This window comes from Solea senegalensis, linkage group LG6 (assembly GCF_019176455.1).
Source record: "Solea senegalensis isolate Sse05_10M linkage group LG6, IFAPA_SoseM_1, whole genome shotgun sequence".
NCBI lineage: Eukaryota > Metazoa > Chordata > Actinopteri > Pleuronectiformes > Soleidae > Solea > Solea senegalensis.
In genome coordinates this window covers 10,091,283-10,117,860 of record NC_058026.1, presented here as the reverse complement: position 1 = coordinate 10,117,860, position 26,578 = coordinate 10,091,283, and the positions used below count along the sequence as shown (strand labels likewise).

Below are 26,578 nucleotides of genomic sequence, written 5' to 3'. Positions count from 1 at the left end.
TGTTACTTACCTTGATATATTTCTTCTCTCCTTTGATGGTCATTTTTTCGTCACTGTTCTTCCTTGTGTCTGTCAATACAGATGTTCCATTTTTTACCCATGGCAGTTTATTTTTCAGCATGACTAATTCAAAAATAATTGAACCAATTTGCTCCAAAAGTTGTGGGAAGGATAGGACAATGGCCAGAGAAGAATGTGCGTCAGATGTGAATAATATTTCCCCTTCTTCTCGCTCAAGTCTCAAGTGCTGTTTGATATTTTCTTTTTGGAACATGCAATCTTAAGATCGTTCACAATGTGTAAATTGATCATTGATTATTTATTGAAAGTGTTCACCATTTAGCTTTAGGGTCCAACTACCAGGTAGTCATTTACTTTACAATTCATCACTCTTGTGACAATGTAGGCACACTGTGTGCATGCCACCTACCCAAACACACTTTCCATCTTTGGATATTTTCACTTGATCTAACAAAACTTAGAGCTGCAGTGTGTAACATTAGTGATTGTTGTTGTTATAAACCTGCCTCTGTTTAGTCTAAATGAACAGAAACAATGTAATATTGTTTAGAATTTGTGAGGAATTGATTTGTGGGCATTTCCTTGTCTGGCACAATGTTGACGTTGCCTCCATCATCGAATCCTAAAGGAAGAAACAAACTTAAAATAAATGACATTTGAACAGCAGCTTCCCTTTCCAGAAACAATACACTGTCAACAACAACACTGTCAAACGTTGACTGTTTGTTCAGTAGAAAGTACAAGAAAAGTTGGAGGACAGCTTGATTTTTCTACACAACTGTTTTGTTTTGATGATGACACATCACAGGAGTTTTGCTGCCAGACTCTGCTCATGGAAACAACTCCCAAAATCTCTCCAGACTGAGACAACATGAACTGTACAGACAAATCCTGGAGTTAGTGGGGTTGAGAGTTGAAATCCCTCAGTAGTCATTAGGGCTAAACTGTCATGCACTAATGGTTCCGTAAAGACCTTTTTTTCCCAATGAAAACATTCACCAGATGGTACATGTCACGCGTTATCTTCTGCTATCTTCTATCTCTTCTGCAATTTTAACCCAATATCTCCTCTCTCTCTCTCCCAGGCTCAGACATGGTTGAGGCTCAGTGTCAGAGGTTTGAGGTGAGAAGTACAGATGGAGAGCGAGTTCTGTTCTCGGCAGATGAAGAGGAGATAAGCATCGGTACTGAGAAACTCAGAGTTACAGGTATGTTACAGGTACACCAGCAGTCCAACATACAGTACGCTGTAGACAACATGACTCATGTAAGCTGTTTGTTAGGCTAATATTTATTTTTTATTATTTATATTTACCCTGTGTCCAGGAGCAAGCTTTTTAATAAATGTCAGAAAGACACAGCAGAAGGCAAGGAGTGGACTTATTTCTGTTGAGTCTGTGACTGCTTTAAGACACGGGCACATATTCACATTATAAGCTTGGAGACAGCGTGTTTTTAATGAGTGCAGCGAAACAAGATCATGTCAGCCGGCTGTGGATGAAGTTAGTTCTTCTTTTTTTTAAATGGAAAAAAAAAGAAAGAGGTATTTAGAAGGAAAACAGATAGAAACATTGACCTTTTGTGGTAACTACTTTTCTCACTCTATCATTTGCACATTGTTTGCTATGAGATGAGTGAGCTGTGTGTGTGTGTGGTGTTGTTGAAATAAATTCACCAAATGTGCATTTACACAAACTCACAAATTCAGCATCCAAGTTGAACTACACACAAATAGAACATACACAACTGCACACTCACATATATAACCCCATCTTGGGTAATTGGTTGGATTTTTCTGTTAGAAGCACTCTGGAGGAATGAGTGAGCAGAGGATGGAGTTAAAGGGGAGGAGGTCTAGAGGGGACTGTTGCTGTCATTTACTGGTGATGGAGGTGTGAGAACGGCAGTTGAACAGCTGAAAGAATGCAAAATATCAACTCATCCATTCAGCTCATGCACTGAGGGCCAGTTGAGACGTGCAGTATTAAGTATTTGTCATTTATTCATATCTATGTGTGTGTGTGTACATACATACAAGAAAGCTCCAATCATTATGCATTTTAAGAGTCCCCCGCAGCTCTAAAAAACAGAAGCATGACACAATATTGTGCAGATTTCCACACAAACTGCGATTTAACGCACCTTCTTTCTTTCATCCGCTCCCACCCTCTCTCCAGGGAATGAAGGTGTCGTGTTCAGCCATTCTGTAGAGACGTCACATGTAAGGGCAGAGCCCTTCCAGGACCTAAAGTAAGTGTCTCCTATATCATTTTCCAAGTTTGCATGTGAACGTGTGTCAGGCAAGCATTCTGGCATACAATGGTTCACCTCATTTTTAATATATTCTTTCGTGTGATTAGGGGGAAGTCACAAATACATGTTTGTATTCAGGGCTGGACTGACGTTTTTGGCCATGGCGGCCCAATATGATTATTCATACGATATGCGGAGGCACATGACATACCAGAGGATATATGCCCACATGGTGTTCGGGGGTGAGGAGGGCTGAGAGCTTACATTGGACTAGCTCAATGTCCTTCAAGAAATTCAACCAATGGGCCACGTTTCGTGTCTCAATTACCGTCGTGGGTGATAAAAAATATACTTATTTTATACTAATTAGGGTAAAACGTGTTGTTATGTAAAACTAAAAATGTGGTCGATAGCTCAGTCAGCCCTGTGGTACAGTGTGCTTGCGACTTGTAATCAGCTCTCTGCAGAAAGACATGTGCTGGTGATTGGCAGTCTGACAGGCCTGACAGAGGGAACAAAATCCCTTCAGGCGACTGTGTGCTGGGGTCACGTTGTTACCAAGCAGAGACTTACTAAAACATGCACATGTAATGCAGGGTGTAATGTAGAGTAGATTAGCTGTGCTAAATCTTATTTTAAGTGGGGAGTTCATTTTATGTAATTATAAAAGCATAATATAGCCATTACGCTGGCCTTACGCTACGGAGGAAAAACATGAACAGAAAGAAGAAGAAAACAAGATAAAGGAGAAAGGAGTACGGGCGAAGATATAGAGGAGGGCAAACAAAACATAGAAGAAAAGGGCAACAGAGGTGACAGAAGGGCTCAGTGTGGAAGCAGGCAGTGGTAGTTAGCTAGAATAGATTTAATCTGGAACTGGACTCCCGCAGGGAGTTGAGTCGTATTAGCAGCCGATAATGGGATACACTCTATGTACATGTTCAGGATGTGCAAAATGGCAACAGCTCATTTCCTTTTATACAAGTGAAGAATTCAGAGGTTTATCTATTATAAGATCTCTCAATTTGTGTCTTTCTTTTAGCAGTCATGCTACCCAAAATAAGTTCCCCCATGTTGTGTATGTAGTGTATATGAAAACTTAGACAAGGACTCATATCTTGGGATAGCCAAATCATAGATAAAATGTGTCCTTTAGTTCTGCCTCCCTATGTCTTCTTTCCAGGCAATAACCTTTAAAGAAAAAGTCAGACATAAAATATGGTTCAGGGACAAGGGGAAATTGAAATGACTTGATACAAAGGTATTAGATGGATCAACAGAGAGAGGCGAGAGAATAGTGAGAGCAACACCAAATTCGTTGTCGATGAAACAGGACCCCACACATGCTGATGGATCAAAAATAGATGAGAGGATTGCTTGAAGAAAATAAATAAATACCTCAGCGATAGCAGGTGGAATAGGGTCGGAAGAGGACAGAAAGATACAGAACAACAAGGCAGCAGTGAAGAGGTCAGTGCAAATAAGTAAGGAAAAGAAACCTGTGACAAAGTTTGGCGGTGAAAAAAGGAAGCACTCGTGTGACTGGTACAATTATCAGTGCAGCATGTTATTAGGGCTGCTTTTAATTTCCATCAATTTAAACAGATTCTGTGTCATGAACGCCATTGTGGAGTGACATAAAACAAATAATAGCTGCTAAAAAGCACTTAATGGATCAGTTTAACTTAAATTGAACTTGTCATCATTACCGCCATCATGTAGAAGACTGTCAACAAAAAGGGCCATGCATAAGTCTGGATATAATAAGCTAACACCGTATATATGACTGTTCAGTGATAGAGAAAGAAAGAGACCGAAGAGTAGTTATGATAATAATGTTTTCTTCAGTCGTAAATGGAGTTGAATTATATATGTATATAGATATTCTACTATACACTATAGATAATGTCACCAAAAAGAAAGCATGTTTTCTGCTCTTTTCCTTATTCACTTTTTTTCTTCCATTATTGTCCTTCTCTGATGTCTTCCCTTAGATTTATCCTTCCTCTTTTCCTGCTTTAAACTCCCACCCCCGCCGATCTCTTCTGTCTCATTATGAAAAGTAGAGCGTTATGCAGTGAAGGTAAATGGGACATGTAATGAGTGGATTGAAATCCATTTAAAACTAATGATCTATCTTACAGTCATACAGAGGAAAGGGGCTAGAAGAACGGAGGAAAACAAGAAAGATAGATCGCACACACTTTGCATGATAAAGTACAGGTCAAGGGATTCCAAGAAAGCCTTGGTGGCCTCATAATTTCTGCAGATAACGGTTGCACATAGTGATCTGAATGTAATGTGGCTTCACTAAATGTTGAAAACTGAATTTATACTGCAAAACATAGGTTAAGATGCTTAAAAACGACCCTATGTGCTGCATGTCAGCCTTTTGGAAATACGTTGACCCAACATAAACAAACATAGGCATTTATATCTGCAGTTTATATTCCCTGTGCATGACTGAATCAGTGTAGAACCGCGTCTCCTGTGGTGTATGCGTGGCGGGACGCCATAGATGAGGTGGCAGTGTCTTCGACTGTCCGCCAAAGCCATGTACCGGTGCCTTCTCCACACAATCCCGGATATTCAGAAGAGTCAGGCCATCATACATTAGCAGCGATGTAACAATAGAAGGCAGAACAACAACAACAAACTTAGCAGAGGTTAAACCTTCATGTTTTAATCATTATCATGAATAGTAGATGCTCGGAAGGAAAAGCATGTCATCAGTCCCACACCTGGGCTATAGTAGAAGCATCTAAACGAAATGCTCAGTGGCTTTACAGAGAACGCTTCAGGACACTGTGCCATGCAGCTTCAAAGTCTTCGGTTTGATCATTGCAAGCCTTGTTTTCATTAATCTTCCTTAAAAGAGTACAGGAAGTGGCAGGGACGCAGACAGAAACCAGCCAATTTGGAAAAGATGCTGCATCTCCATTAAGTTGCACAGTTCCACGTCGTACAGAGGCCGTCACGACAGTGTCTACATTGCACGACAAAAGAAACAAGGACTGACAATAGATAGGCAACCGTCAACAACAAACAAACTGAAAAATGATCAATTATCGATACAAAAGTTAATGCATGTCTCCTGGAGGAGTTTATAAATGTTTAGGATGTATAGCTGGTGCAGTTTACTGTTATAATAAAACAGATTTCCATTATTAAAACAATATGCAGCAGAGGCTGCTCTTTTACTACAAAAACAATGCAAATTCAGCCGTAGGCATATAATAAATGTTCCCACTTGCAAGGATACACTTTAACAGACATTTATAATGTAATAGTGTTTTTCTTTTGAGGGCTACTATTTGTTATGTTATCTAGCAAACCAAAGTAAAGGGCACTTGGCTTCAAGGTGAAAGGACAGCATCAAATCTTGGTGTAGATTTGAAAACTTGCTGCATCTGCTTATTTGAAAAAAAAAAAAAATAAACTCCTTTTGTACCTGCACAGCAGCCTTTTTAAAAACATGGAAGAAATCTGCCTCTTTCCATGCTGTGGCTTCTGTCAAAGCAACACTCGGTTTCTATGTGATGGCAATCAAGGGCAAAAGTGTCTTTGTACGGCTGGTGCATTATTCCCAAATCAAAAACAAATCAAATGTTGAAATGATGAAATCAAAATGTCAAGCATGTTCCCTGTTGTCTGTAAGACACTGATTAACCTTTCATTGTTGGCTGTTTGTGTGACATGCATTTCGCTCCACTGTATTTGTGACTCAAACATAATGTCCTTAATCTTGATAGTTTCTATATCTCAAAGAACAAACGTTGATTCCTTTTTTCTCTTCCACGTATTTGAGATCTTGGTCATTTTTTCCTTTATCTTTGCCTTTTTTTTAATGAGACATACTCATGATGTTGGTTGACTGGTCGGCTGAGCTGTTGGTTGGCCTTTGGGTTAAGTTTCATTATTTACCTACAGTACAAAATCTGACTTTGGTGACAAAATTGTCCACCTGTGTTTGTGACTGCTGTTGTTTGCTTGTTGTTAGGGTGGATGTTAGGGAAAGAGGATAGAATATACGTATGTCACTTGAAATAAGCACAAGACACGGTTAGACATTGTGAATGTGCTGGTGTTAAAAAAATACAATTACTGCTTGTCTGTGTGAGTGACATGGGTCCTGAAATCCCTCAATAAATACTGACAGCAAGTTGCCAAAGGTGTCGACAGAGACTGAGGTAAAGAGGAATGAGTGGCTGGGAAGTTAGAGTGACAGTGATTCAGGCAGTTAGACAGACTTAAGTAAGTAAGTAAGTCATTGTATTTCTATAGTGCATTTCACAGATAAAATCACAAAGTGCATCACAAAAAAACATTGTGTTAAATAAACACAAGACTGCAAATTAAATAAAAGGAATAGAAAGCTGAATAAGATGAATAAAAAGATACACAGTAAAAAGAGCACAATTTACCCAAAAGCTATACGAAACAAGTGAGTCTTCAGTTGCCTTTTAAAACTGGCAGCAGATCTAATAAGGCAGAGCATCCCATAGTCTGGCCTCAGTAGAAGCAAAAGCTCTAAGAAAAACCTAAAGAAATAGGGAACCACCAAAAAGAAAGCAGAAGAAATATCAAATGATAGAATATCACTAAGTGCTGTAGACTACAAAGGAGTCTTTGGTTTTGTGATACAATAGCCACCAAGGCAATACAAAAAAGGGATTATTATATTATTTTATCCACAGAATACCTCAAATGTGTACCTGTGTTTGTACCTCAAAGCGGCACCACCACTGCAAACACCATCACAAACTGCTATACTGACCAAGAAAATCTATCGACAATTAACCGACCAAAACGTTAAAGCACTCTCCCACAGTAGCACCACCACCTCACTGATGCTAGCAAACAATGGGTTACCTCAGGTCTCTGACTTCACTTGATACTCAGCGCCACAGCAGAGAGAAACAATATGCTGCCAAGTCAATATCTCCAATTCCATCCACTCTTTCATCCTCTCATCCCTCCCTCTGCTCTGCCTTCTCCTGTCCAAGTCCTGGGGTCACGAGGAGGCTCCCTAGAGAGTTTCAGCCCTAACACAGACAAGGGCATCAGAGAGGGATTTGTTCCGTGCCCCTTCCTCTATCCCTGGATCTATTTCCATGTATCTATCTCAGAATAGATATGGCTATAGAGCCCTGTCAGATTCGGGAGCATGGGAAAGGCTTTCATAGAGAAAGGTTACGTTACTTTAGGTTAACAATTTAAAAAGTGGGCTTAGGACAGTCAGTTTGGCAGATGTGAAGCCACATTTAAAAAAGACTGTACCTGTATAAGAATACATTATATTAGGTTTTTCTCAAACATGTGGTATTGATTCAGTTCATATATATATATATATATATATATAAATATAGTCTGCTTAAACATTATTTCTCATTCTGACATTTATCTCTCCATCCCAGTAAAAGCTTCTAAGTGTAAAGAGAATTGCGCTCTTATTTTTCTTGATTAATCAAACTTTCCCCTCTGCATCCAATGCATTAAATAAGTTGCTTTCCTTGTTTCTATGTAGAAGGTCCCCAAATGACAAGAGTATTAATATTTCTTAATCCTGTGTCCTACAGATACTTTCAATTGAACCCCATCACACGCTGTAAACCTTTTCAAGTCCATGAAGTAGAGAATGTGAAAGTGACTCACCCTGTGGCCTTAATGTTTTCCCACACCATCAGCTGCCTCAATTATGAAAGGAAACAGTATATTTTTATATTTCCTATTATTATTGATTTTATAAATTGTTTCATATGAAAAGAAGTAAAACTTTTCCAGTGGACAATAACTGGAGTAACAAAGACGAGACAAACAATGAACAAGACTCACTCATCTATTGGTTAATGCAGGGCAACTTCTGTTTCCGCCACATAAGAGCAAAACATGGATTGATCTTGGGTTTTGTGTTTAGGTTTAAGCTGCAACAATGGGCTCAGCCTTTTCTCCCGGCTATCGTTCTACACGCACATATGTTTTGATTGTGTTTACCCACAATACCATGCGTTGTAGTCCGCTTCTTTGCTTCTTTGGTGTGCGTCAGAGTTCAGTTGCGCATTCACACCTCCCCTAACAAACCAGACTTTCGGAGCAAATGAACTATTGTGTGATTGAGAAGGGCTGGTGTGAATGCACCCACAGTCACATTACCCTTAACATTCTAGAGGCACACTTTTCATTAGGGTTAAAATCCTCAAACACTGAGTTGAAACAACAATGTGAACTGAACTAGATCCACTTCCCACGCTTATTTTGGAGGTTTGATAGAACTGAGTTGATTTGGTTTTCACGTGAGCAGCCAAATGGAGGAGTGTGGTGTAGGATTGCAAAGAGCACCACCTAATTAGCTTTAGAAAACTCAGAAGTGAGTATGCCCCTATCTGTTTTTTTTTTTTTTTGATTAAGTTGGGAGTTGTGTCACAGTAATTGGAAATCATTAAATTTTAGAAAAGGCCCCATTCTCTTTGAACTGGGCCTTTGGGAAAATCTGCTCTCCACACAAGTGTTCCCTTCAAAATAAACAGCAATTCACTTGCATGGTGGTTTTGAACAATGCCTGCTATTGTGCTACAGTGCTAATCTGACAGTGACTGATTTCAAGTTTTACAATTTTTACATATTTTGTTGTTGCTCTCCTTCTCTACATTCTCTTCATGCTCTCAGCACTGATCACACATGCTGTGTCATCCTTAGAGGAATCCTGAGTAGAAAAGTAGAAATTCCGACATAAAGCCACAATTTATTCACTGTATTGGCAACTTTTTAGTGAAACCCTGAAGACATTACTAATCAGGTGAACCAGAACCACATTTGCACTACAGCCTCACCTACAGTTTGCTGTCCTGAGATTGGATTTTCTTGGATTTATCTAATACTGACCTTTTTATTGGTACAACAAGGACAATCAGCCTTACCCCGTTCTGTTCTGCTCTTATTGATTAGGCACACAGGGAAATCATTGAGAACTGAGAGAGAGAGAAAGTGTGTGTGAGAGAGAAAGTGAGCACAGTTATGGGAACAATCCATAATGTATCTGGATGTCTGGGTGCTCGTGTGTGTTTTTATTGATGCAGGACTTTTTTCCCAGATGTTGACATTTCTTGATGAGTGTCATACATTTAGTGAAGACAGTGTGATGTCTTAATAACGTAGCTGGTGGCAGAAAGAAGACATCTGAAATCAGATGTCTTCTTTCTTGATTATCCCAGCATCCCAATCTGGGCAAAAGATAATAATTACCACCCAGCTGAGGTAAGATTCAGTCAAATATACACTGTGACTTTTTGTGCCAAGATTGGTTGCAAGGACAGTGCATCTCAAAGCACAAAGAAAGGGGGCTCAGTGCTAAAAAAGAAACCACTGTACTTCTTGTAATGTTGTTGATGTCACCTGTGTTGTCCCAAATCAAACACACCCACTGTGCACACAGTACCTAGAGATAGCAACTGTGGCAATGTTTGTCATGATGCAGTCACGATGGTGACCTTTGAGGTGGAGAACTTTCCGTCATTTTACAGTCAACTTTTTGGCAGTTTTGAGTGCACCTTCTGGGTATTAGTATGCTGCATTTTGGCATACTTGTCAGTGTCAACACACCTGTGCACTCAAAATAACAAGTGTGAGGTACATAGTTTCAGACACTGCAAAATGATTTTATTTCTACAGTCTGGCTAAGCCTCCAGCTTTCAACACTGTGTTTTGTTCAGGCTTTTACACTGAGTGTCTGTCTTGTGCACATATCAACCCTGGTTCCTATGGTAGAAATCAACCCATGTCCTACTAATTTGTTTTGCCAAACTATATTTGTATATATATATATATATATATATATATATATATATATATGTATATATATATATATATATATATGTATGTACTTTTTTTTTTTGTCTAGTGGGCGATGTGCTAGAATGAAGTTGTACAGGCTGGTAGGTGGTCAGTGTGGGTGGTTGTGTTGTTATGTCCAGGCCTGCGGGAAAACCTGGGAGCAACATGAATAAAGGAATTTCTTTTTCCTCCCAAGAAATCACTATCAACAAAATAAACAAACCATTTTAAAGGCTCATTAAAAAAAAAACAAAAAAAAAACAATAAAGACATCTGCTGGTCGTCTGACTGTGAGTGGTTCAAGAAAAGTCCATTGTTACTGGGGAAGTCTGGCCTCTTGTACCGGAACCATCTGTGCAGGACCAATCAGCTCCCAGGACTTATCTAAAGTCAGTTAATCATGCACACACACACACACATGCGCATAAAGAGAGAAAAACACAGACAGGCTCAACCCTGGGGTTATAACAGTGTATAAATCACAGAAGTTTATTACAAGAGATTGGGATTTGCCTCTTGATCCCTACTGAGCTTTGTTTCAACTGTAACTTTTGATAAGAGGGTGTTTTTTTTTATTGATTTTCATGTCACTGAGAAGTTTATTCAGAATAAAAGATTGTCTTGCAAGTTCCAAGATGGTTTATCCAATTTATGAGTCCTGTCCAACCCTATGATGTAGATCTTTTTAATGAAATTGGAAAATAAATATGATGCTAAAACAACATTAGTTGTTTTAGTTTGGGGTCCCTTGCTGAAACTGCTGCCTTCGCGACCCGGCCCCGGATAAGCGGAGGACAATGATGATGATGATGAAAACAACATTAGTGCGTTTATACACAGTGCAAGTCATACTATTTAGTCATACCACTCGTAATACAGTACAAGGCTCATGACTAAGATTGACAAAGATTTCAAATCACATCAACTCTGAAATGATATACACATACTGTAAACATTCAAGTTAAGTGTTGTTCATCCACGTTAGCTCTAATTGATCAACTGCCAATTCATTATGCCATATACATCAATTGTTCAATTGTTATTTTAGCAAAATGAAGCTTAAATTAAGTATTGGGATCAGCCTCATCATCATCATCATCAGCAGCATCATTATACGGGCCAAAAAGTATATTGTAGCTACGGTATGTATTCAGTTGTTTTCCTGTTCCTGAAACAGTCTGATGTAAAGTGTGATGAATTAGATACATGTTTCTGTCATTAAATGACTATACTGTATGAAAACAAGACACAAAAACAGGAGCAGGTGTGCGATCTTTTGGCAAACATTTCCATTCTTTAAGTGCACAAATTGATTGTTTTTCATGCTTGTCAAATAGGAATTGGGAAAAGCCAATTTAATTTGCCATAGATGAAAGTGTTCCACTGTATTAGCAGGTTTTAATATGGTTTTAAGTTGATAACCTAACCTATCTTTTTTTAAATGTGTGGGGAGACAACAGGACCGTGTTAAAGAGAGTGAAATGAAGAGAAGTACACACGAAAAATACCTTTCATCAAATATGGCACTGGGAGGAGAGGCGGGTGAAAAATGACAGGAAAGAATTAAATGAGTAAGATAAAGTGGTGGGAAGGTGTAACATTTTTACCAGCAGGACTTCTCTGTTCATGTTCAGCTGGGGGAGAAAGAGTGAGCACAGCCGGAAGCCTCCCAGGAGGCAAGGGACAGGCACGGCAAAAGAGAGAGAGAGAGAGAGAGAGGGAGAGAGAGACGCAGATAAGATGACTGTAGGAGGGAAAGCAATGAGGCAGAGAAAAAGAGAAAAGCAAGAAGTTCACTGTATGACTGTGTTTGCCTCTGCAAAAGCCCCCATCAACCCCCCCCAACACACACACAAAGTCCCTTTTTGTCTTAAAGTGCATTTCTCTTTATTTCCTACAATTTCAGTCCTCTGTCCCATACAGTATCATCGATCAGTGTACTGCATCTACCCACCTGTGCTGTGATTTATCATCGTATGACAAATTATAACATTCTTTGGTAAGATATGTCGGGGGGGGGGAACAAATATAGACACTAGTTTCACTTCATTGTTGTGGATTATTGAGGTTCCCCCCTCAGAATTTAACATCATAGTCATATCATTTGACTGATTCAAAGTGGCAGATTCATTTTCTTTACTTGAATTATTTTCTAACACATTATTTCCACGTTTGCTGCTTAAGCCAGCCTCACTTGTCCTAAGGACAACCAAAAGTTATTACACTCATTTGCATACACAACCTACGCCAGTACAAATCCGGACACAAATAAATTCGCCAACATCATTTTACCGACTTAAATTTTGAGCAATCCATCTTTCTTTTGCCTAATGAAAATATTTGTACTGTACAGTTGAAGTGTAGAAGTAAAAGGTTCCGCTTACTTTACAGTGGCGTCAAAACAAGGTGCATTTAGGGCTCTGGAAGAAACATTCAAAAATAATCCACAACCTTTACTGGTTCTTAATCCAAAGGGACACTCTCTTTGTCATTTGTGTTGATTAATGTAGACAATTGTGTTACATACTGAGCTACTGAGCAACACCTTATATGATGACATGAAAACCACAGACTGTGCCACAATGTTAGTCAAGTCAGCCGAGGCAGTCGTTTCTGAGAAGAAGAGTGGGTTTAAATACCTTTCCCAGGGGCACTTTAGGTTTTATGGGAACAGAGTGACATTCACAATCTCATTTCCCAACATATGTTCGTCCATCTGTATAGCGGCTAACATGAACAACTAAACCTGCGTACTTGCAGGTACATGTCTAAACTGTAAATCTTCTGATGAGTTCACACTGTCTATCTTAAATGTTTCTTCTTTTTTTTTAATCTAGTGTTTAACTTGACATGTTCACTTGACTTGACATCTATTTGTTCCTTGCTTATCTATATCCTTGTCTATACCTCTGCAAATACCCAGCCTCACCATAGGGATCTGTAACGTTTTATCCTATTTAGGAAAGGATAAAATAGCACAATTTGGTCAGGATTTTAAACAACAGTGACTGCAGGACAAATTCTGGAGACGTCCAGGATAAAATTTATGCAACAAGGACATGTAGCGGTCTTGCAGCAGATTCAATTTCATTCCCGGGTCACAATGAGCCTTAGCTCTGTCAACATGATTGATTTTTACACGAGCAGCTGAACTGCAGTTTAAAGGTGAACACTGGAGTTAGTTGAGTTACATAAAGAGATTCATTTTTGACTTCTTACATCTTAAAATAATGAGTTTTGATCACCGTGTCACGCAGAAAACTGTCCAGAGTAAAATCATTTCAGTCCGTTCTAACTTGTTATTAAGGTCAGAGTAAGAGTTACAGGATGGCAGCGTGCACAGACCATCACAGTGGCGATTTAGAGGGACGGTTGTTGTGTGTTTGTGTTTGTGTCGCGCGGGGGACCATTTTCGTTCTCCACAATCTCTCTGATCAAAGGATAAAAACTTTATGGCGTATCAGAGACATAATTATTGTTTTTCACAGGCTGCATGTCGCTGTAGCTTCAGTGAGAAAATATTATTCTTGAAACATTGTGGTTTAGTTTCAGTGCTTTTTATTGAGGTGTCAGCACCTGACAGCAACACACCAGAGTTTGCAGTGAGCTCCACATATTTTCACACCACATTCATTTTTATATGTGCGGTACACACCATTTATACATGAGGCAGCTGCTCTCTCCTCTCTTTCTTGTAATGTGTACCGCCAGTAAATCCTTTGGTGGTACACGGTACAGGACTGCACCGGCCTACTTTCACCCCTGCCAGAGACATTTATTGTCAGGTTCTGCCGTTTGAAACGCTGACTAAAGAAGAATAAGAGACTGTCCACAGTTTTGTTTTTTTTATCTCAAAACTGCAACTTTTCTTTTTGTCTTTTAGCCTTTTTGTTAGTTTGTTTTATTAAAGACCGTTATCTGCATTTGGGTCCTCCTTCCTTTACTTTGTGACAGACAGAACCAAACAAACTGGACTCAGCTGATTTTTTTTTGACAGTATGGGAACTTGGCACTCATCTTCCCCGTGAGTGCAGGATGGAGTTAAGGGAGGACAGAGGCAGTGCGCCTTCTGCCATCAGGTTTACAGACACCATCTCACAATTCAATCAAGGACTTTTTACCAGCCACAGCTCTCCGGGCTCGCTGCTGCCCAGTTCTTTGGATTCACTGGCACCAACTCTTTCCCCTCGTCTTCAGTTGGTGGCGATAGTCCAGCCGGCTCCAGCTCCTCAGTGGGTGTGATCTGGCTGACTCCAGCTCTTCATGCCCCTGACCTTCAGTTGGAGACTGTCCGTGAGCCTCCAGAGGGGTTCCGCCCTCACTGTCGGCCTGACCCTTGTCTCGCTGCCTTGCCACCCAGGCGTCTCCTTGAACTTCCCCATGGGCCTGCACACCCTCCACCTTCCTTGGCCTGATCTTGGCCCTTTGCCCTCCTCCTAACCCACCTCTGCCTACCCGTCTCTGGGTTAAAACTTTTGAGGGCCGTCTGGAATTCAGCCCCTGGATTTTTCCAGGAACCCTTTCTTTGGACAGTTGTCTTTGGACTTTTTAATGTCCTTTGTCTGGTTTTCTGTTTCTTATTTTGTGTTTTACTTATTTTGAAGTTTTTACCTTCTTGAGTTTTGCTTTGTGTCTGTCCCGCTGTAATGACTTTCACATGTGTCTTATTACTCAGTCTGATTGTCTGATTATCCATGCCTCCCTAGTTTTATTTAGTCTCAGTGCTCCCCAATGTCTTGGTTGGATAATTTGTTTATTTCAGTAACTTTGTTCAGATTCCTATAGTTCTTTCTCTCAGGCTCCACCGTTTTGAAATATTGACTAAAGAAGCACATTTTTGATTTCAAAATAACAACTTAGAGCAAAGCAAATACTCAAATGGATTGTTCTGTCACAACCCCTGGATTTATCCAGACACTGTTTGTTTGGACATTTTTCTTGAAACTTTTATGTTTTTCTTGCTTGCATGTACTTCCTGTTCATTTTCTCCATATTTCTGCACCTTCCATGTGAAGGTATTTTTTTTGCTAGTTTCTTTCATTAGAGACTCTTTTTCATTTTTGCAACCTGCGTTTGGGTCCTCCTTTTCTTACTTCATGTGTTTTGCTGTAATAACGCTTCTAAACAAGAAGCTATTTTTTGTTAATATTTCTTTTCTTCTTCTCAAAAGCAACACTCTTTGAAATGGTGGTGGATCATTCCTCATGAAACTAATTACTTAAAGGCCTTTAAAAGCATAATGCTGTAGGGCTTTTGTGGGTTACACAAGAAAAGAGATATACTTTTCTTTTAGCTGTTAGTTATTTTTTGAAAGAGAGAGTGGGAAGTGTTTTTACCTTTGGCATAAACCAGTAATTAACTCAAACAAACCTGGCGAAGGTTCCGAATAATGTATCCTAATATTTTCCAGTCTGAGGAACAAACTTGAGACTAGTTTTGTAAACTTTTCCTCTGACTAATCATTTATCATCTACCCACTTGATCATTCTTTTCCTCTACTTCCTCTTACTTTTGAGACTAAATACATTTCCAAATTTTTTTCCCCGTATGTCAATAGATAGAAAGACTGAACTTGTGGAGAAGTAAGACTAGTCCTTTACTGCTTATTAAGTTAAATCAGCTTGGTGTCCCATCAGAGGTACTTTGTTTCTCCTTGTGCGGTCTGCCATCACCTGCTTTATTGTCCGTGTTTCACAATAATTAAAGGAGGGAGAGCAAGACCCTGAAACTTGGTTTAGAGTATCTCACAGATTTTTCGGGCAGTGTGTTGTGAAAATAATGTAAGATAAGAACAACAACAGCATGTAAGACAACTGTGCAAACACAGCAACTCTTGGAAAGTGGGTTAGGGTAACAAAGTATCTGAAGTTACAGTGCCTGACGTCTGGGTACAAGTTGACCTTAAGTGCCCCTCAAATATATGTCTAATCAATGTTTTTTTACAAGAAATTACTAATTTCAATCCCAACAGCTTTTGAAGTAATGTTATGGTGCCAAATGAAACAGCTGAAAAGCATTCTAACGTTCACAGCTTGGTAAAGCCCACTAAGTCAGTTTTTGCAAAGAGAAAAGTCTTGTCGCCTTGTCATATGATGCACCCAATGCTAGATTACAGCCTCACCTGTTATCAATAATTGATCAATCAATTAGTGGGTGTGTATAAAAAGAACCCCATCACACCAGACCTTCACATCAACTGCAACTTGACCTCAGCCAACATGCCTAAGATTCACCCTGAGACCAAAGTGTTGATTATCAAGAGGCTGAAGACCAGATCCACTACTGAGGTGGCTGACACCTTCAATGTGTCTCAGTGTCAAATACAATGTTTTTGACAAGCCCAGGTCTGGCAGAACCCGCAAGACAACTGCTCGGGAGGACCGTTTGTTGGCTCAAAAATCCAAGGCCAGCCCCTTTTCCAATGCAGCTGAGCTCCACCAGGCCTGGTCACCTCAAGTCCCCGTGTCAACCAGAACAGTTTGTAGAATTCTGTCTCGAAATGGCCTCCATGGTCGAATCAGTGCCCTAAAACCAGCACTAAACAAAAGACAATTAAAGAAGCGTGTGGCATTTGCCAAGGTCCACAGCCTGCTAAAAGGATGGACGCTGGAAAAGTGGCAGAAGGTGGATTTCTCAGATGAGTCTTTGGTTGAATTACATGACAGCCGCCGCAAATATTGGAGGAGACCTACTGGAGCCCGCATGGATCCGAGATTCACCCAGAAAACAGTTAAGTTTGGTGGTGGAAAAATGATGGTCTGGGGTTACATCCAGTAAAGGGGTGTGCGAGAGATTTGTAGGGTGGAAGGCAATATCAATAGCCTAAAATATCAAGAAGTATTAGCTACCTCTTACATTCCCAAACATAAAAGGGGTCAAATTTTGCAGCAGGATGGTGCTCCATCGCATACTTCCATCTCTATGTCAAAGTTCTTCAAGGCCAAGAAGATCAAGGTGCTCCAGGACTGGCCAGTCCAGTCACCAGACATGAACATTATTGAGCATGTCTGGGGTAGAATGAAAGAGGAAGCATGGAAGACGGAACCAAAGAATCTTGATGAACTCTGGGAGGCATGACTAGAGGCATGACAAGACTGCTTTCTTTGCTATTCTTGATGACTTCATCAATAAAATAAGTTATTAAATATTGATCTCACAGCACCACTACTTAATTCACTGATGTTATGCAGCATATTTTTGTTTTTGAAGTAAATTATTTGTTCAATTTTCACATTACTCTCTGTAGGCGACAAAACTTTTGTCTTGCCAAAATCTGACCTTTCTGTGTTCATTAAATGATCAATCTTTCTTCAGTGAAGCAAATTTATTTTAGTATATTGAACATGATTTGGGAGGGTTTTAGCTTTCATATGAGCCATTTCTAAAACCAATGGATTAATTAAGAGTTAGGTTATGAGCTGTTTTTTCTACAAAATGGATAGGTGACAAGACTTTTATACATCATTTAATAGAATGTATTTAATATATTATTGTTCATGCCTATAGTCTTTACAGCCAGAAAGACACATATTGAGCTGGATTTCTTTGAGTATCCAGAGTTAATGTGGAGCATCTGCACTTCAGTGATCTTAAAATCCTTTTTTCATCCGAGCACACAGTTGTCTGTCTGACACACACATACGTTACACATATCGTCTTTTCACAAAGACAATCCATTAATATACCTTGTCCCTCTTCAGTAACTCTATAAAGACTTTTAAAATGTTTAAAAAAGCCCCAGGGCTTCCTTCATTCCCGCATACCTGCAGTGTCATGGGGTGATTTAACACAGACTCACTGGAAAATGTAGGATATTTTTTTTGTCCTGCATTCTGTCACAGTGTAACTCTGTAAAAGTCAAAGGCTTTGTCGTGTCTTCAATCTTGTCTGAATGCATCACTCAGCACCAAGTTTTTAAAGTGCATCTTGCACAGGGTTGGGTGTTGGTGAGAGGGTGCACCAAGCCGGTGATGGAGCATTTAGTGTGAAAAGGTTAAAGGTTTGGCAAGATGGCAATAAGGTTGTGTGGCCTCCAGTGCTTCTGAAAAGTAAAAGGGCAGGGTGACTGTCAGTGAAGTTTCCTGGGAAATATAAATCATAAACAGCCCAGGTTTGAACATTTCCCGTAGTATTTTCTGCACCACTTTTCCCAATCGTCTCAGAAAAATACATCAAATCAAGTCATTTATTTTTGAATGAATGCAGATTGATCCAATGACAAAGGGATGTATCGGTCTCTGTCTTAACTTGTCAGACAGTTTTAGGATGAATGAGCTCTTGAGTTAAAGTCAGATGTTTCTCTTATGATTGAAAACTTGGAATATGTGATCTAGCAGTTAAAGTAAGTTGTGGTGAAGCCGTGCTTTTCACCTTCAGGAATGGAAGGTCATCAGCAGCTTCTCCTCAACAAAAATCAAGTGGGGATGAGGGATATATGTATTTTTTTAATTAGTTAGCTTTAAGACACAAGTACGGACACAAGGATTTTTTTATTCCTCTCTCTTGGGGTCACCACAGCGGTTAACCACATATTTTATTAGGCAGAGATTTTAAGCTGGATGACGCAAACCCTGCCATTTGTCTGAGCTTGGGACCGGCACTAGGAGTACACTGGATGTGGCCACCCCGTGGCTGGGGTCAATTTAGCATGTCCAATTAACCCTTGACCTGCTGAGATTCAAAGCAGAAACTGTGAGGTTACAAGCCAAGTTCCCTTTCCACTAGGGCAGTGTTTCCCAACCCTGGTCCTCAGGAAACACTGCCCTGCATGTTTTAGACGTTGCCCTGCTCCAACACACCTGATTCAGTTGGGAAACTCTGCACTAGGCCATGTTGTGCCCCCTTACATTGCACTGATTAATGTACTTAATTGATTCATATCAAACCACTCGTTTCAAAAATGGCACTTGGCCTTAACAGCCAGAAAAGCACATGAGATAAATAGTTGCATCCTCAGCTCTCAGGATGCGGGCAAATAATTTAATACAGAAAGAGGAGAGCACAGATCTAAATGACAAACTAGTGGTGGGTAGAGTCAATTTAGCAGTTTCAGTTTTGGGATCCTGCATGTAGAATCTGCTCTCATCATGTACTTGAATAAAACCACTTTTAATGTTACAAGTAACACTTTTCCCCTTTTTGCCATAACATTTCAAAGTGTCTCCTGTTTTACAGTGAATAAACGGTGAGATTTGAGTGCTGAATGAAGCCAGTTTTGCACGGAGAGAATGTATTATTTGAACGCCACGACATGCCTCACAGGTGGTGTCAGTATTTGAACCCTTTAGAAACAAGAAATACATAAAGCGCCTCTCCCCTTCCCGCTCGTCCTCCTCTGTCCCCCTAAATGAATTAAGATAAAAACCTTTTCATGTTGATGTATTCCTGTCCTGCTTATCTTGTCAGGTTGGACGAATATGGACATTGTATAAAATGGCCTCGTCGTGACTGAAGGTCAGGACAAATCAATGAAGGGGCTGGGGAATATTGGTATGTGTCTGAGGGAGTGGGAACGAGAAAGGGAAGAATGATGTAGGAAATAGAGAGGTAGGGGAAACAGTTGTCTGTCATTATATGAATTCCAAAGATAACATCTAGCTGCAGCACTCTGTGATTTGCACAAGGTAAATCCACAACCACTCAGGGGCCAGAAATGTCTGTTTTGCTTCATACTGTATGTTTGTATAAATATAGTGCTGAGTGGTTTAGAGTTAGAGACTAAAGTTGATGGAAGCGATTAATCCTGCACTCTGATTTGTTGATAGTCATATGATACATGGTTTAGTCCCTCAATGGACAAAGACTGTACAGATAAGGAGATTTGTTTTTGTGTCTCAGCAGTGTTTGTGTTGAGGCACTCTGTCTGGATTTTGCAGCAAACACAAACCTAAGAGTGTTTCCGACTGTGAGACACATGATTATTTGCTCTGATGAAACCAAGACTGAACAGTTTGAATGTCACATCTGGAAGAAACCTGCCATCACTCATCAAGTGCCCAATATCCGTCCCAACAATGAAGCGTTGGGCTAGCGGTGTCATACTGTGGATTTAGTCCCCAGGACAGCAGCAAAGGGGCTCAGAGACAAGTCTGTGGAACAGGCTGTCCCATGACAGTCTCCATTCAACCTGACAGACAGCTTCAAACGATCATTAGAGAAGTCTGGCAGAAAAATCTTGTATCCACAAAGTCACAATGCCTTCCATTGCTAAACTGAAGGTAGCTCAACTTAGTACTGAGTGAAAATACTGAACAACTAAGCTCAATGTTAGATTTTCTTTTGTTTTAAATTAGTGTGCACTTCACATTGTCATTATGGGGGACTACTGATTCATTGGGGAGAATAAAAACTATTTAACTGTTTTAGTCTGTTATATAACAAAATGTCAAAAAACTGAAGGGCTCGAAAGAATTTTTGAATACACAGTGTGTATGTGTGTGAGTGTGTGTGTGCGCCTATCGGAGCTGGTTTCAGCCTGCAGCAGTGTCACTGTAATTGCCTCAGCTGTCAAACCACGGCAAGATTTTCACTGCTGTTGACTAGCCCAGCAACCTCCCCCCATTGCAAATGCTAAACTGTAGGATAATGACTGATAAGGTTTTCTTTTTCCATGCGCTCCAACTGTCTCTTGTCTACACGTCTGCCTGTCTCTAAATTTCTCCTCTGCTTAACCTCTGTGGCAGCATATGCTATATTTTGTGTTAATCAATAGGTCGGGCTCAGTGTGAAGTGTCCACCTCCAACACTTATTATATCACTTGGATGCAGAGCACTGCACAGCTGCAAACCTTCCCTCACCTTTAATCCACCTCACCACTCCTCTACACCTCCAGAACCTTTTTACTTCAACCCAGAATAACTTCAGCGACAAATTCGGTAGAATCAATATATCTTCTACGACTTCCACTCCTAATATAGCTTTCCATCGCTCAAAAACAAGCACCTTGTCAGTCATTTATTCTTATACGCACCAATAAACCCACGTTCATTGGTAGAAGATTAAATTACAGGATGAGAATACTAACTTCTGCTGCAAACATATTTATAAATCAGTTGCGTGTATCTCAACATGACTGCGATCAGCCCGACTTCAGCCTGCTTTCACAAAGGGAAGTCTGAAATCCAATTAAAAATGTTATCAGAAATAAACGGAATCAATCAGTTAATTTGTGTTTTATAACACAGTGATTGGTTTTTGCAATGGAATGTAAACACCTTGAAAATAAATTTAAAAACAAATGTCCTCTTAAGTTCATGTTCATTACTTGTGTGCAACCAAACATGGAAAACCTCTGTCAAGGGAGCTTTTCTCTGGTAGTGGTTCCATCTTCACAGTGAAACCAGAAAAGTGTCTGTGAGGAGGGTACACCCATTCCCTGTATCTTGTGGAGTCCAGCGAAGGAAAGAACATTAAAAAGATTGGTTAGTATGATTACTGCCAGTTTAATGGCTTTGCGCTAAGGCATTGGTGGTTGTTTATTTGGACCACAGAGTGGGCACTGATCATGAGTTTAGTTAATATACCTTTTGGCTTGTGTTTTTCGACGTGACCTTCAAAGTGCACTGCGTAAACTTTAAATATAAATAAATGTCGGGCAAAATGAATTCACACAGTGCTGATTACGCCTATCAGCTCCATGCTGCTATGACTGTGTTTCTCAGTCGAGCTGTGTTTTGTTCTCTTTTCGCCTGCAGACATTCCCGCACTGTGCAGTGTGGGGGCTGCGAATAATTGTGGTATGAACAAAAACATTAAGCACCCACAAAAAGTTTCAGAAGTAGTTTCTACTGCTAAAAAAAATGGACATTCAGCACTTTGATGGGATAAACATTTATTGCAGCTATGTGGTGGAGGGGTGGGGTCTTTTGTAATTACTCGGAGTTCCTCAGGGGGCAACTGAAGTTCCACACTGGAGCTTTAAGCAAAGCATATCTGGAAAAAGTGCCCTTAAAATAAAGCACAACAAGGCACAATCTACTGATCCACTGTAATAACACACGTATTCTTCCGTTTTCCTCCAGAAGCAAATTAGGAAATAGGAATGTGTTCAATAGCCACTAGGGGGTGACTCCACGAGTTGCAGAAAGAACTCAGTTTGAATGGAAGTCAATGGGAAAATTAGTTCCTCTCATTTGGTTTATGGCATCAGTAAACATTTTCTTCGGCAGTTAATGGTCTCACTCAGATCTTCTTTAATAGCTCATGCTGTACATTTTCTAAATAATGTTCTCATTTAGAGGAAACTAGATGATAAAGCACAGCACACATGAGTGAGCACCAGTGTGATTGACAGCTGGTATCATCCAATAGGTGCCTGGTTGCAGGTGACACGCGGTTGCCACTTGGTTTCATCAGCTCAGTGTTTTCTTTCTACATCAAATCACAGACGTAGCTGTCGACTCAATAGGCTCAAAGGAGAGTAAAGCCAGTCAAAGGCCATGGTACTTCAATATTGCATTCTTTAATTCTCACTTTGTCAAAGTCCACTAAAATCTCAAAAAATAGCCATTTACTGAATCACTCTAAATCCACCTGGTGACAAGCACAGGAATGTATCCCCTGATTGATGTAGCAGTGTGATATATCCTTTTTTTATTTGAGTTATCCAACTTCTAATGCATAGGCACATGACATAATCAGAAAACAGTTTGGATCACAACGGAACAGTCCTCTGTCACCGCTGTCCTCAACTGCTACTTTTGCTGTGTGTGAAATGTTTATTTTTATAGGGACAGGTATATACAACAGAGGCCAATGCTACACACCACATCATTTATAGTTTGCCGCATGGGGTTGTCTTTATACTTCACACAGAAGAATAAAACACATGCAATGATACAGTAAAAAATAGCATAAAAAAACAAAAGAATATTGATCCTATAACAAACACATGGGCATGTCCATTTTTGAAAGCTTCCCTCACATCAACACATTTTACAGAATTGTGATGCACTGTTGCACAGTATATCACTTTAAGGGCCTAGATTATTATTATATATTACTTGCAAGCATGACTGTTATCTCTGAAGACCAACAGTAAAAAGTCAAAATGTACTACTATTAAAGGGAAAAGGAAAAACAGCGGCCATTCTTCACTTCCAAATTGTGTATTCAAGAGGCGGCGTGCTATTTTATGTTGTACCATGTGCAGTTTCAGGGGTGTAGTACTCCACTGAGGCCTTTAAACGAGACTAAACCATCAATCAGCACATGCTAATTTCTCCTTTGTTATGTTAGCTTTATCAGCACAACCATACATTTCTCCTGCTTTTGATCGAGCTGGAGAGTTGAGAACCTCGTTCACAGCCAATTCATTACTGATCTGTAGTAATAGTCAAATGGTGGCTAAAGCAGTGTTGCATTTGTGTGTCTCCCTGTTTCCCAGGTTGGAGTCCCCGACTCGGACTCTTACCCTTGAGGCCCCCAGAGGCGTGGAGGTCAACGCTGGAGTGGGAGACTTCACAGCGTCCTGTAGGAAAGACCTCCTCCTGCAGTCCTCAGAAGGAGAGGTGAGTGGGTGTTTTCAAACAAAGCTGTATGTTTTTTATTGGCACGTTTTAATATGCCAGAATTGCTATACTATCTATGCTCCCTTTGTGTTACACTTACAACAGAAACTTGCAAAACCAGTGCGACTGTGTGTGTGTGTGTGTGTTTGTCTCCATACTGTGTGGCAGTCTATGGTGTTGGGCCTACTTCATTAAAGAACCTTATTAAGCTAATGAGCGTCATCAATCCAGGCGACCTTGTCCTCCTTTTTCTCCTCTCCTCTTCTCATCCCTCTTTTCTTCCCCTCTTCTATTTGGGAGAAGTGACTTCATTAAAGCTGGTCTGATGAGGTTCCCTGTCAATTGTTGCTCTGTGTGTGTGTGTGTGCGTGTGTGTGTCTCATTTTTACCCTGCCATCTCACTGTCAAGCTCTTTGCATTGCAACGTGCCATGTTTCAAACTTAGCCATTATCCTCTTGTGTGTGTGTGTGTGTGTGTGTGTGTGTGTAAGCTCATCAGCCTGCCATGTTGCATGTCTGCTGGAGCAGTGTGTCATTAACTCAGTAATTAACAGAAAATAGGCCTCTCTTGTTCATTGCACTCACTGTCATTGTCAGTCACACACACTTTCTTCAATCACAAATGCACACACTCTCATTATCATGCACAGCCCACATGCAACCATAATTCTACATTTCACTGTACCTCTGAGGACAATAATACCCACCTGAATGTGTGAGCCTCTAATACTAAATCCACATGTCATAAGATTTCACCTGTATCCTGTACCCTAAAACCATGTCTTGACCCTTAAAAAGCTGCGTGGACCATAGACTGTTTTTAAAAAGTGTAGTCATCCGGGTTGCAAGCTAAACAGGAAGGAAGAATATACTGAATTGCCACAATTGATTTGGAAAAAGAAAAGTCAGTAAACATTTTCCCAAGGACTTAATAGTCTCAGTTGCTAGATTGAGATGTTGTCATTTTGTAAATTATCCTCCAAATTTTAGAGCAATGTAGACGATAAAGCATGAGTGGACACCAGTGTGATGTTGGTATCATCCAATAGGAGCTGTGAATTTCTGGTTGCAAAACCTAAACGGGAGTTTAGATGTCACTAACAGTTGCCCACAAGGTCCTTAACTGTGTCTGCAGGAGTGATTAGAGTCCCTCTGGGTTGGTGTGTGTTTGAACAAAAATGTGTGGACACACTTTTGATAACAGAAGTCTTTGAAAACAACAGTAAAAGTTTGATGCTCATCCGCAAAACTTATTTCTCATTTCATCTCCTGTATCAACCTAGTTTTATTTTGTCTTCTTTGTCTTCTTCTCAACTTTTACTTTCTTATCTTCCTTCCCAGTTATGAAAAGTACACAGTGTCATTGACCAGGTATTAGAATCACAGGAAGGTCAGCACTGGGTATTTGATGCTTTGAAAAAGTATTATTAAATACTCAGCTAGCTGTCAAAACATCCAAAATACAGTAGCAAAACCTACAAGCAGTACTGGTAATACTTCAAGTGGACGTATATGTTTTCTCTATTTTACTGTAACAAAGCTACAATCAATAAATTAAATTATTTCAAAATAAAGAGCCTCCGTGACCCTCATGTGGAGGATGAAGCGGTAGAAGATGGATGGAAATAAAGAGTCTCAGTCCCACATGCTATAAACTCAGTGTATGATGTAATGCCTCTTAAGAGCTTGGGTGAAATGATTGACTGCAGTACCTTGAAGTTAAGTTTTAATGAACCATCATCATAATCATAGTATTAGATTTTTTTTTTACAACAGAAACATTCTTGTTCTTATAAAATACTCTTGGGGATGTCAAAGGCTCCAAAAGGTTCTGACAACACCAACATATCTCAATTTTGGATGAAAATGTCACTGCTATAAGACTAGTCTTAAGGTTTGTCATAGGGGCAATGACTAGGGGAATAAAACATTTAGAGACAGTGTGATAAATAATTTAACTGGGGAAACAAAATTTCCATTTGAGTGTCGTCTTCCCACATACAGGTGTGTCTGTCTGTGTGTGTGTGTCACCCTTGTGATGGACCAGTGACCTGTCAGGTTTACCTTAGTGGGAATACAGGCAGGTGCAGGTCCAGGTCCAGGAGAGTCCAGAAGCAGTGAAGTCCCAGTGCTGCACTTGGACGTGGTGAATGAAACATTTTGTTGAGGAGAGAAAACCACCAGAGTCTGCAGGTCTGCTTTTGTTTATCCCATTCTCTTGGTCTGTGGAATTCACTTCAGTGATGGAGGGCAGACATCTAGTCACCTGCCCAGCAGTGCACATGACATGTTTAAGTGTGTCCTTGAGCCGTGCACCAGAGGTGACACTGACGGAGAGAGGGATCGAGGCTGTTGTTGTAATTTATGTTTTTGATTCTACCTGTAGTTGAACCAAGTGCAAAGGCAAAACATTCTTTTAGCCGGGCCCTCTGCCTCTTATTTAAACTTCCTTCCCCTACATGTCATGTCTTCCTTTGTTTACTTATTGTTTACTTTCTTCACTGTCTTCTATATCTCTGCCCTGCTCCTTTCTATCCCTCCTATTGTGTTTGTTCCACTTCCTTCTCCTACACCTTCTCCTGATCCTCCTCTCCCGTGTCCCTCTCAGCCTTTCAGTCCTTCATCTCTAAGTAACCCTGCCTGTCTAATTAACTTTCCACTGCCAGGGTTATACATCACTGTGGCTGTCAGTTCACAGGGTAAAGGGAGGGAAGAGTAGGGGGTATTATAATATTTGTACCTCTTTTCTGTCATCTTTTTTTTTTACTGTTCCATGTTGTCCTTCTGCTCCCTCATCATCTATTCTCTCTCTCCCTGCCTTCCCTCCATAAATAGATGTCATGTCATCCTATTGATGCTGAACAATAGCATTAGTGTAACAATGATTGCGCTGTGGGCCTGAAACTGTGAAAGGCTGAAGAAAATGAAGGACACACTCTCAACCTTGTCACCCTGTACTTCAAGC

At 40.2% G+C, this 26,578-nt stretch overlaps 1 protein-coding gene across 1 annotated transcript in view; it reads left to right on the top strand.

Annotated features, from left to right (window-relative positions):
- The window catches only part of LOC122770640 (zeta-sarcoglycan), a 129,311-nt gene that overhangs the window by 89,972 nt on the left and 12,761 nt on the right, over positions 1-26,578 (top strand). Inside the window, exons 4-6 of the mRNA XM_044027604.1 lie at positions 1,107-1,229; positions 2,199-2,271; positions 23,490-23,613. Of these exons, the coding sequence (XP_043883539.1) occupies positions 1,107-1,229; positions 2,199-2,271; positions 23,490-23,613 (320 nt within the window). The remainder of the gene's footprint in view (positions 1-1,106; positions 1,230-2,198; positions 2,272-23,489; positions 23,614-26,578) is intronic.